General features: G+C 39.3%; 1 protein-coding gene and 1 long non-coding RNA gene across 3 annotated transcripts in view; one reads left to right on the top strand and one right to left on the bottom strand.

Moving 5' to 3' along the window:
• The first annotated feature begins 2309 nt into the window (after positions 1–2309).
• The window catches only part of PGM2 (phosphoglucomutase 2), an 18170-nt gene continuing 7892 nt past the window's right edge, over positions 2310–12587 (top strand). Inside the window, exons 1-7 of one of the 2 annotated variants that reach the window (XM_064511311.1) lie at positions 2310–2461; positions 5714–5881; positions 6715–6821; positions 7187–7271; positions 8744–8827; positions 10318–10511; positions 11714–11903. In XM_064511311.1, the coding sequence (XP_064367381.1) occupies positions 2390–2461; positions 5714–5881; positions 6715–6821; positions 7187–7271; positions 8744–8827; positions 10318–10511; positions 11714–11903 (900 nt within the window). In that variant the 5' untranslated portion in view covers positions 2310–2389. Of the gene's footprint in view, positions 2462–4124; positions 4176–5713; positions 5882–6714; positions 6822–7186; positions 7272–8743; positions 8828–10317; positions 10512–11713; positions 11904–12587 lie in introns of those variants that run through there. The other variant, XM_026093761.2, reaches the window with a different exon arrangement.
• LOC135328280 (uncharacterized) overlaps positions 2699–12587 on the bottom strand; it is a 30486-nt gene continuing 20597 nt past the window's right edge. The window contains exons 3-4 of the long non-coding RNA XR_010389093.1: positions 7617–7677; positions 2699–3272 (exon numbers count right to left, since the gene is read on the bottom strand). This is a non-coding gene — a long non-coding RNA (uncharacterized LOC135328280). The remainder of the gene's footprint in view (positions 3273–7616; positions 7678–12587) is intronic.

The raw sequence follows: 12587 nt of genomic DNA, 5'->3' as shown, positions 1-12587 counted from the left end.
GGACAAAGGAGACGCTCAAAGCAATCCCATCAAAATGTTGGTGGAAAGTGGCTGAATAGCTATATCCCTAGGGAGAGTTCAAAGCCAGCACTTTGCAGTATTGGCAAGCTACTCTCATGGCTCCACAGTGTCTGCTGCTCCTCCGATGTGCCTTAACAATGACTGTGCATTGCTCAGGACCTCCTGTGCATCTGTGACACATGCTCAGCATGTGTACCATGCCATTCTGCCTGCCCTGGGATTTTCCCCTTATGTTGACCTGTACTGCAGAACGACCTGTTGAGCCAGACGCAGGGAAACCCTGACCACTCCTTACAGCTCTCCCTGGAATTATTTGGTACCTGCTCTAGCTCCAATCCAGACAGAAGTTGACAAAATCTACGGAAAAGCTCCTGAACAGTGAGTGCCTTGGCCCCAAAACTCCAGACAGATCATACTGCTATCTGTCTTAGTACTTTGGGAAGCTGATGCCAGCTACCTTGTTATGCAAGAAAGAGAGTTCAGTGTACTCGGGGCTATATACTTCTGCCCAAACAGTTGGAAGAAATCAAACTGGCCAAATGAGGTTAAGCACCTTCAGAGGATTCCAGCCACAACTCAAATTAAATTATAGAAACTGTTTTTTTGGAGCAATTGCAAAGACTCTATGCTATAACCTATAATTGTTCAACTAATGCATTAATAGCTATTCTTTATTACTGGCAAGAAGAACACTGCCAGTTTTCCTGGGTGATATTCAGTTAACAACTTTCTGTTTTTTCAGTTGAGGATGGGTCTGAGTCCAAGCAAAATAGGTTACTCTGAGTTGAGGAATACTTGCAAAGGATGATAGAAATATTCAGGACTTGCGAACCAGTATCAGCACCAAGAGAAGGGCCAGAAAGACACAAAGGTCTGCAGAGTTGCTGCTGGAGGATTATTAGCAAACTGCTAAAGGAGAGAAAAATTATTCCTAGAACAGCCAAACAAAGTATTTTGCTGCTTTCCTTACTTCTGGCTTCCACTGATCTTTCATCTCAGAATTTTTCCAAAAGGGCATTTTAACTGTTGCTTTTATTGATCAATAATGCAGAAGGATATTCATTAATACCTTTGCAAATAAAATGTGGCCATTTTCTTGTTCAGAAGCATTCTGGTAACATATTAATGAACTTTGAAAGGTTGCAAATATCTGTGCAACTCATTATTTCAATGACAATTTACCCAAGCTGTCTTCATTATTCCCCTAATCAGTCATCCATACCAGTGATATGTAATTTAGTGTATACACAGTAATACACACAAGTAATACATGTTTTAGCGGACAAACAGTGAGCTAGGCCAAACAACTGTAAGCTGCGGTTTGCTCACTCATTGTCTGGCAAAACTTGAACAGATGCTTTTTATAGAAAACTTGTTCACAAATAAACAAAAAGCATGCTTTAACGTGAGTAACATTCACAGGAATGAACAAGCTCTTCTCCTGAATGTGATTTTAATCCTCCTATAGGGGGGACGGAGTCAGCAGGCTTGTCCCAACGCTGAAGAGGAATTGTCCAGGAAGGCTCTGGGGAGTTGGTGTGAGATATTGCTGCTCGCTCGCTCGGAGTTAATGCAGATCGAGCACTGCGACTGCGACTTTCGGGAAGAACTTCCCGCGGGTGACTGGTTAGCCAGAAAATGAGAAATGGAGGGCGTATTAAGTTCCAAGGTTGGGGATGAAACACTAAACAAAAATCAGTTAAAAGTCGATTCACTGAAATATTTACACTTGTGCTCCTCTAGGCTTAGTAGACAGGATGCCCGCTTGTCCCAGGGTGTGGGATAGGGCAGTGGAGGAGAAAGGCCGGAAACAGCATTTCCCCGTTTGCTTGCAGGTGAATGCGACATTATTTGCTGATGTTTTCATTTAAGGGAAGATTTGGCCACACTGGTGTTAGGATATCAAAAAGCACCTTGGTCACCTATAGTAATTTTCCTTGCGCCCTTTGTTGTGCCCTTTCAGTGCTATCACATCAATCAACGAAATATTAAATAAGAATACCACGTATGCCTTTAATGCTTCAAGTGTAACTAGGTGACTCTGCGTCTTTATTTTGCTTACAAATCGGGGTTACTCAGAGGGCATCGCTCATTTCCACCGACTTTAAGAAGAAATCCCAGCAGCCCTGCTGAGCCGCCCGGGAGGGGTGCCACTTGCAGAAGCCGCCTGGTTTCTCCCGGCAGGCCGTGATAGTGGGAAGGCGCCCGCTCGGCGGCGGCACCCCGGCGCCCAGAGGCCGGGCTCGCGGCTCCCCCGCCCGGCGGGGCGGGGGCGGGGGGGGAGGCGGAGGCAGGGCGGCCCGGGCCGGGGCGGGCGGGGCGGCGCGCTGCGGAAGAGGGAAGGAGCGGGGCGGCGGCGGGCAGCGGCATGGCAGCGCTTAGCTCGGCGGGGGACGCGGCGCTGAGCCGCGCGGCCGCGCAGTGGCTGCTCTGGGACAAGGTGAGGCGCGGCGGCGCGCTGGGGAGCGCCCAGCGGCTGGGCCAGAGCCCTGAGGCGCGGCGGGTGCCGGGCTTCCCCGGCGGGAGGGCGCCCCGCGGCCCCGTGTCGGTCGTTAGGGGCGGCGGCGGGGGGCGGCACGGCGCGGGGGGCGGGCGGCTGGCGCTCGGCGGTTCCGCGGGGCCGTTGCGGCCGTTGGCCCGCTCCCCTCAGGGCCCCGCCAGCCTCCGTGCGCCCGCTGCCTGCGCCCTTCCTGGTGCCCTTTCCTGCCGCTGCTGCTTCTGCCTCGGCATCCGTGTCCCGTGGGAGCAGCCCCCTCTTCGAGTTAGAAAGCATACTAGATGGCTTTGTGGATCTTGGCTGGTTCTTTGTATCTAGTTTTCAGATGTACTGAATGAAAACAAAAAGGAGGTTGTATTGTTCCAAGCCTCTTCTGTTGTGGGAGAAATTCACAGACATAAAATATTTAAGGTAGCGTAGTGCAGCATTGTGCATCTCTGAGTATTGCAAATCCCTGACTACCATCATGTTTTCGTTAGGTGAAAATGCATTTCCAGGAAGACCTGTGGGCAAATGTCTCATCTTAAGACCAGCCAGCTTCAATATTGCTCTCATTAGTGTGTATTGCAGAAGTAAAAACACCTTCCCATTTCTGTATTCCATGTTTCTAAAGGTCCTTTTTGCCATAGTGTTGTTCTGGAAATGCAGGTGCTTCCCGCTGCAGCTCCCATATCCATTTCAGTAAGGTGCAGGCCTGTGTGCCTGTGGGTGGTTTGCACTTTCGTCCTCATGCATGAAACGTCTGGATTTGGCTCTGCTGGAACACATTTGGGACAAATGGTCACACTTATATCGCTTTAACTGGTTGCCCTCTGTTCACCATTGTACACATCTGTCTAAGCGTTGTGCCACATGCGTATTTGGGAGGTGATCTTCCACTTCAGGACTATCACTGAGAACACGGGGGTTTTGTATTAATTACACATTCCCAAGGATAAAATCAGAAATGCCTCCAATTTGTTGTGATTCCTCATGAAAAAGCAGCTGACTGGTTATCTGGTCAGTTAGCCAGTTTTGTTTTCATTAATTACAATGCAATGCCAAACCAGCTCCTCTTTCAGAAATGCTAGTGTATTACATCAAATCGTGGTAAGCTTTTGTGTAAACTTTTTCAATCAAATTACAATTTTGAGAAAACAAGATCTGGTTTGAAAGGGCCCATTATTTCCATAAAATAACTTTCTTTGATTAATGTTAATTATATTCCTATCTTCTCTTTAATCATTTCATTTTTAATTGGTTATTCCAATTACTTTGTGAACACCTCTTGAAATCTAGTGCAGCATCCCTTAAAAAAAAATTTAAAGGTTAGCTCTTTACTAACAATTGCATCTTTGATTGCAGTAATATTTGACTGGTGCGCAATACCTCATTGATGATTGCACAAAAATAGCAATGCATTTTCATTTCTCAGGGAGCTCTTACAGTGTTTGCCTTGAGTAACCTCCTGAGCCCATATAACCCTTGTCCATTTACTCTGATTTAAAAAAAAAATTGCTTTTTAATATGAAGAGATAGGTTAATATTTAATGATGATAAGTTTGCAAGAGCAAGCCCTTATGCATGAAAACAGTCATACTGACTTCACTGTAATTAGTTATGTAGAAGACAATTACTGTGTATGTTACCAAGCTGTTTCTGTCACTGTATTCGTTACGTAAGTGTCATATTTTTCATTCTTTCGTTAGCAAACATAAAATTAGGGATAGAAGACAGCTTCTGCTTTTGTTAAAAATAAAAGCTGTTTACCCAATAGCTATTCCTCTACTTTAAAACTTTGTGGGGGCTTTTGCACTGATGAAACATTAACCATGATTCTGGACACAATAATTCTGGAAAAATCCTTCTGCTAGATTAAACAGGCTTGGGCCCAACTTTAACCATTACTTTTATAGTACTGTGGATATTTAATTGTACTATTTTTATTGTATGAACTTTTACAGTACTCCCATTAAAATCAATTTTGATAAGTTATTAATGAGTTTCTGATATTACCATAATGCAAATTTTTTTAAAAAACCTTTTTTTCTTTAGGAAATGAGCAGAATTAAATTAGGCCTTCTACAAGGAAATGTCAGTTGCAACAACTCTTACACTGGCACATTGGAATTAAACTGGAAATCAGTAATTCAGAGTTATGTAATCACTTACAGTACCCGGAATTGTTTTTTTTAGGAGAAAAAGAAATACGGGCAATATATATATTTTTTTTTCCCTGCTGTGAGTCTAGCTTATTTACAGAGTTCTGTTGACTTCCTGACTACTGTGTTATGTAGTTTGCTCATTAGCAACAAAGGCCCTTTAGCTTTCTGAGTATTTTTTAAACATGCCTGTCACTCAGCGACAGGTGCACAGGCCAATAATAGGTGCCTACAAATTATGCATGTAGTGTGATGTTCAAGAAAAACATGTTTTGTGTGTAGGTAATCCAAACTACATGGTCCCAGTTTGATGTGCAGGACACTTGTATCTTTGTATGCAAGTTTGCTCCCATGACTACTATTGGACAAGTTCTTCAGCATTTTCTGGAGCCGCAGAAATTCTTTTTACCTAGGATTAGATGCCTTCCTTTGTTGTAAGCGTACTTATGTTGTCCGAGAAATAAAGGCTATGACTTCTGTGAGGTCATTCGGTTGACCAGAAGTCAAAGCTTATGACCATTTGAAAATAATAATCTTTGTACTCCAGTGTGAAGTATGTGTAATTGTGACATGATTAACCTATGAAGTACATTACTTCATTGCATAGCAGTGTTGCCTAGTGACCTGAGTGTGCCATCTGTCCTTTTGGCTCAGCAAGTTACAAGGAATCACACGAATGTAAAAACTTCAAATCCCATATTATTAAAACTGAGATAGTGGGGCATATAGGGCTTTATTAATTCCTAAGTTTGGAAAGAGAGTTGATAACAATTGTATTATGTGAGTCATATTCCAAGGAAAGGAGAGCGACTTAAGATGATAGATTTGAAATAAGTAGTAGTTGAAATTGCCCTGATTTGTGAAAGATGTGAAGATGTAGCAAAAGTTCTAGAGTTCTTGAAGTGGTATGCTGTGTTTTTGTCCTATAGTAATCCAGCAGAAGAAATGGGGAAGAATGTCAGTTCTTTTAAGAAGCTTAAAGGTATTTTTTTTTTTTTTTGTAAAAAAAAAAAAAAAAAGCTTTTTCTAGAGAATCTGAATTTTGTGTCTACAGAATCCAAAAACTTCTGCAATAGTGAAGCAACTGGTTGCTGAAGGAAATGCAGGAGAACTACAGAAAAATTTTGGCTCGCGAATGGAATTTGGCACAGCAGGGCTCAGAGCTCCCATGGGAGCAGGAATTTCTCACATGAATGACCTGACCATTATCCAGACAACCCAGGTACTGTGTTCATCTTTTTATCTCATTTAACTGGTCCTTTCTATGAATAGAAAGGACTAATTTATGACAAGTAAATGGGTATTCAGTGGAAGATTAAATGTTTAGCTATTTATCCAATTTTGGTTTTCAGAAATCACTTAAATAATAGTAGAGTTAGCTGAGTACTGATCCCTGAAAATGTTCAGAGAGAAGCTCTAAAGCCAGTAAATTATCTTCCATATCTGATATGCGATTGGACTTTTACACAGCTACAGTTAAGCTCAAGTGGATCGGTTAGTCCTGTCGTAACAACTACAAAAAATGAAAGGTAGACAGCGTTAGGCTAAACTTTACATGTTCTAAATCTCAGTGCATATAAATGCAATGAATATATTTATACACGTATATATGTATTAAAGTAGATCTACTTTGTTTAAAAAAAAAATTAATCACTGCAGTCTGGACTATTGGTGTATCTTGTCCTAAACAGGTGTCATGATTAAAGATAACATTCAAAAACTGAAATACTGGCCCTTGTGATTACTTTTTCAGTTCTCATATGAGGAAGTAAAAAACTGAGTCATTTCTCAAAATCTGCAATTCAGATTAATCATATTAACCTCTCTCTTTCTGGAGATGGTTCTGATTTTTGGAAAAGTATGTAAATACTGTCAGACTTCACTATATTGATTTGAAAGGTTTTGCGATTTCTTGGTATTTACTGGCTCTAGATGAGTTGAACCCAAGTCCAGTTCAGTGCTTTGTGTACTTGTTTGGCCTCGAAATCATCTTACTGCAAGGATATGGTAAATACTAAGATTGGGTTAATGAAGTGGCTTTGTTATTTTCTTCAGGGATTTTGCAGATACCTTGAAAAGAATTTCAGTGACCTGAAAAAGAGAGGAGTTGTGATTGGTTTTGATGCTCGTGCCCATCCTTCAAGTGGAGGTAGTAGCAAAAGGTACTTTTCAGGTATTACATATTTTGTAGCTGTCTTACGTAATTCATCAGTTTTAAAAGTTGCTTCAACAGGACTTTGCCTTTCTGTAGAGCATATTAAAATGAGGGATTTGCAGTATTTTTATATTCTGTCAATGCCAAAGAAGTTCTTACAGTTGTGCTTTGTGTGTTGGGAATAGGGAGGGAAAACATTCAAATTGGGTCCATACAACAATTTGGACTGTTTTTTTTTTTTGGGGGGGGGGGGGGGGGGAGTGTCTTTCTTTCCCCCCGCCTCCTGAGTGAGGGACAAATAAGCTGCGAGTTCTAGGCAGCTAATTAGTGAGAAAATGAATATATTTCCAAGGATATTTTCTTGTTGTTTAGGTTTGCAAGACTTGCTGCTAATACTTTCATCAGTCAGGGAGTTCCAGTTTACCTGTTCTCTGATATAACACCAACTCCCTTTGTGGTAGGTTTCTCTAATAGATCTCTTTTATATATGCACAAATGCTGTCAGATAGTAAAAATCAGTACTTCTATTAAGGAAAACTAAGTAAACCACTTCTGATGTTTAAGCTCTAGCTGCCATTAGTTTTAAGCTTATTTAGCCCTTTTTATCTTATAACATCTACAGCACTAAAAGGAAGAATCCTATTAGAATGTCTGTGACAGTGGGACATGTTTCCATGTTTCATTCATACTTTCAGGCTTCTTTCTTGTATATGGCATCTCATGGTTTCCTGATTGTTGTGGAGAAGTGGTAGGAGCTCTTTGGGGACTTTTTGGAGCCCCCGTATTAACCTGTTCACTTCACCTGTGCTCCTGTAGCTTCTTTTCTTGTCCCTCGAACTCAGCTTAGTCCTTGATGCTCTGCCCTGTAAAGAACCAGTGTGCATTTAACCTCCAATTTTAGATCAATTTTAGTTGAAGCATACTTTGAACTGAATTGGTCATACAGAGGACGTTCAAGCATAAAAATGAGGAAGTCTGAAACTTACATTTTTTGTTCTTGTGTTTTTTATTTTTTGGGGGGTAGGGGGAGTATTCATCCAAAGTAATCTTTTCAAAAAAACAGGTTGTTACAGTGCAGTGGCAGTTAGGCTGTTACAGAATGTGTCTGCATTTACAGTATCAGATCACTAGATGTCAGTGCTCCAGAGCAATAAAGGAAAAAGAAAAGCTACTTTTAACCTCAAAGCAATAGTTTGTCCTCTGTGATTCCAGTTATTCCAGTGACTGCTGTAGACATGGAACTTAGTGAGATGGATAGCATTCTTGTACTGATACAAATTTTGGTAGATTTAGGATCAAACTTTTCATAGGGCAGCTCAAAAGAGTGTTGCAAGAACTACAATTGATTGTCTTCACTTTAAATAGCCAGGCCAAAACTCAAGAACTGAACTTCTGGTCACCAATAATGCTTTTTAACTCACTCCTGTTTTGGTTAATTTATAATAGCTCTCTTCAAAGCAGTACTCCATTGTGGCTCAGAAGAGAGTTTGCTCCAAGGACTGCTTTTAAAAGACAGTATGGATGACGCTACTCCAGTTTTAATTCTCTCTGCCCTATGTAGACTTCTCTCAGTTCCTTTAACAGGTTTTGCCCGCTTAAAAACCTGAAGTATCTCAAGTCATTCTACAGTAAGCAAGACATTTTCAGTTTCATTCTATAAAAGCACTAGTGGTCCACGAAGCATCTGAAACAACAGTTAGAATATTTAAACTAGAAGAACACAAAAAAACAATGGCTACATGTGTGCCAGTTGGGTGCCACTTACTCCTACAGGAGCAAGTACTATTTAGCTTCTGCTTTAGGGAGTCAGTCTGTGGGAATCATTTCCTGGCCTTCTTTTTATTTAGCAGTATATAACTATTGCATGTGAATGAGAATGAAGCTTCTTACCATATTTTGCACAATTCAGATAACTTTCTGTCATTACAGCCATACACAGTAACTCATCTGAAGCTTTGTGCTGGAATTATGGTTACTGCTTCCCATAACCCAAAACAAGATAATGGTTATAAGGTATTCCTATATATTTTCTATTTATGTGGGTTTTTTTTTATGCAGAGACATTATCACATACTATTATATATAGTTCCAATCATGTTACAGAACAAAAGAATTGTTAGTTTATTCTTGATCTCTTTTAGACAGATATATTTTGAACCTGGTAGCATATTATACTGTTAATAACATTAATTAATATCTTAGATACAAAAAGGAGAAAGATAATTAATACCAGTGCATATTTTGGAACACTTTAACGTATCAACTGATCTGTTTTCAAAAAGCATTGCTAGTTAGATTCATTTTTTTAAAAGATCTCTTTACAGTTATAAACACAGAAAGGTAAAAAATGTATGGAACCTAATGACTTCCTTGTACAAAACACTTTGAATAAATTCCATTAATTTCATGGAATCTCCTTTCCTTTTTCTAAATGATGCTATTGATCAGTGTGACTTTATTCCTATGTTGCAAGAAACAAAGGGCACGGAAAGTCGTAGTTTGGGGGGCTTGAGGGTTTTTTGTTCTGTTTTTGTTTGTTTGTTTTTAATGGAAAGCAGATGAGCTCCCAGTCTGCCAATCAACATAGCTGGGCTATTCATATAGAGACCGTTCCCGAAATATAAAAACAGAGGTTAGGTGGTTTTTGTTAATAAAAAAGCAGAGGGATTCATGGGGATCATTTTTTGCTCTCTACCTTCAGAACTTTTTGTCTTACTGTTTAAATTGCTTTATTTTTTAATTTTTCATGTATTGATCTTGATAGCTCTTCCACACATTCAGATGTTTTAACAATTACTTTTTAAATCAGCTTCAGTTTTTGTTTAATTTAATGATCTGTTACTTGGGCTACATATTGTTTATTTGGACCTAGATGCTGTTAGGAGGCTTTTTTAAATTTGTGGTCTGTAGATTTGTGTTTTGTAAATCAGTAGGGGCAAGCACACAAACAGCTCTCAAAATCTAAAACATACTAAATACACCAGTTCCCAGAGATACAAGCAATCAATAAAAAGGAGAATAGTGCAGTAATGAACAGCTTAAAACTTAGTTGAATTTGTGCTTGCTGTTTTGGCAACATTGCTACTTTACACAACTGCAAGCTTTTTGTGGCTTTCTCCTTAAGAATTTTTTGTGGTAAGTGTGTTTTATTCTTACTAAAAAAAAGAATCTTAAAAGGCAAAAAGTATATATAATATTGGATCTAAAAATCCAGAGAAGTGTTTATCCCATATCATGGGTAAGATCAATTCTAAGGTTAGCAGGCAGGCTGGTACTTATCTTTTCAGTAAATGAGCTGAGTCTTGTTTTGTTTTTCGTTATGGACTTTGATTATGGGTGCGAGAAGGAACACTGAGAATACTAACAGAGGAGTACTGTGAGTGTATTTTATCTGTATTTACCATAATCCGCCACCAAATTTAATAGCCAACAAAAAATAACAAAGCTATCTGTATAATACCGATGACAGAAATAATCTCTTGTGTTATATATATATCACTTAGGTTTACTGGGAAAATGGTGCTCAGATCATTTCCCCTCATGACAAAGGAATTTCTGAGGCCATTGAGGAGAATCAAGAGCCATGGCCTCAAGCTTGGGATGACAAACTTGGTGATAGTAGCCTGCTGCTTCATGATCCATATGCCACTATCAGTAAGGACTATTTCAAAGACATACAGAAACACTGCTTTCACAGGTAACTGGTGGTAATTCTGTTAAGAATATGGAGGTTTCCGTTTAGTTCTAGACATGTCACCATGGTGCCTTAAATTGATATAAGTCAGGGCAGCCATATTCCTGGCATATTTTCCAATCCTGTCTGTGCCCTGTTGTCACCTTCTGTGGTAGTACTGGCAGCCATGTGACCATGCAGTAAGTTGGTTCATAAAGCTAGTCCAGGAGAAATCTAACCCAGCAAAATAAAATTAGCTTTTTGTTATATCATCCCCCTGTATTAGCATGACGATGCATCAAACAGTTGCCACAGCAAGTTTGGGGGTATCTTGTGCAGCAGGGAGTGAGCTGTGAATGTGACTTTCCCAAATTAATGTTGTAGAATCATATCTTTAAAATGAGCTTTAAAATGATAAGGTGAGCCAGGCTGTTGAGCTGAGCTTGAAAAGAGGAGCTCTTGCTCTGTCATTCTGGTTTTGGGTGTGTTCCTGGTACTCCTGCCAGCCTTGCACAAGCCAATTCCTGTCACTTACTCGGCAAAATCTTACTCAACAAATTAAAGTGGATGTTTCTCTTCACAATTAGCAAGCAGAGTCAGCTCATGGATTAGATGAGCAGCAGCATGTTAGATCTGCTCATTTAAACCAAAATTTTAACCAGCAGTAACCATGTTCTTACTATTTTGCTAAAAACTTTGAAGTCAATGTTACTAGAAGGCCAGGATTATAAGAGAAATGATGCTGCTTTTTCAGAATATGGGTTTAAAGTCTTTTTAGGAGTCCGAATGCCTTTATGTCTCTTTTTACATTTTGCTAGTAATATACCTCACAAAAATGAATATATTTAAGGCTTGATGTTGTAGGTTCATTGTGTTCCATCTTTAGAGTTAGTTTAAATGCCAGAGTTGGGGATGAAGAGTCTTACTAGTCAATTGCATTTGTTCTCCACTTGCCTTCTTTGGAGTCTATAGAGTGGAGTCTGTAGAGAGCAGTCTTATCTAACATCCTGGTATGTGTAAACCATTTGAATCTATAGAGTGATTTATAGAGCTAAGAGATGAGGCTAAAACCTATTTTTAAGCCACTAGTTTTAAAACCTGTCTTCCTTATTTTCATTACATTAACAGTACTGTAGAATACTGAGTCATATCTGTTTCTGAAAGAGTGACATTGTATCTGGAGTATTCTGCAATATTAAGTTTCCTACTAATTTGCTTGATTTCAGGAACATAAACAAGGAAACAAAGCTGAAATTTGTTCATACTTCTGTGCATGGCGTAGGTCATAAATTTGTGCAGTTGGCCTTCGAGGCATTTGACCTTAGCCCTCCTTTTGCTGTTCCGGAGCAGAAGGATCCTGATCCAGAATTTCCCACAGTGAAGTATCCAAATCCTGAAGAAGGCAAGGGTGTTCTGGTACATAAATATATGTGTGTGTGTGTATATATATATATATAATAATTTTTTTTTAATAGTTGTGATCTCTGTCAAAGTGTTTCCATTCTGCCAACAGTCATGGCTATGAATATTGATCAGAATTGTATTTTATTTCCCTTTCATATCCTTATATTTATCAAAGAATTAGCTGGTATTCTTTCATTAAAATTTATAACTCTCTATGAACCAGTCAGGTAATAATTAGCTATAATTTAAAACTGTACTTTGTTCTGCTCTCTAATGGAATGTGCAGCATCTGTTCATAGAATGAAGTGGGTTTGGGGGGGGTTTCTTTTTTTCTATTTTAAGGTAGTACATCTTCACCGTCATTTTTGAAACGTTTTAACAAATTATATCTAAAATATGAAGACTAAATTGTTTTGAAACGACAGGAAAAAACCCTAACAGGTACAATCATTTGTTCTTGAAGGATCCTATTGAATCTAACTAGCTTTTAACTCAGGCTGCAAAAATAGAATGATGCAGGTAAAATTAAATATCCCGAGTCTGTGCACTCTGCTGCCAGGTTTATATCCTGTGAATTCCTTTAACATGAATGAACTTATATTTAGAAAGACATAATGATTTTGTGTGTTCAAGATGAAATAGGGAAAGTTATTTGAAGTCTATAAAGAAAATAAAAAATATTTTTTAGGTGAATTA

Source organism: Dromaius novaehollandiae, chromosome 4, assembly GCF_036370855.1.
Source record: "Dromaius novaehollandiae isolate bDroNov1 chromosome 4, bDroNov1.hap1, whole genome shotgun sequence".
Lineage (NCBI taxonomy): Eukaryota > Metazoa > Chordata > Aves > Casuariiformes > Dromaiidae > Dromaius > Dromaius novaehollandiae.
This window is presented reverse-complemented; position numbering and strand designations above follow the sequence as displayed.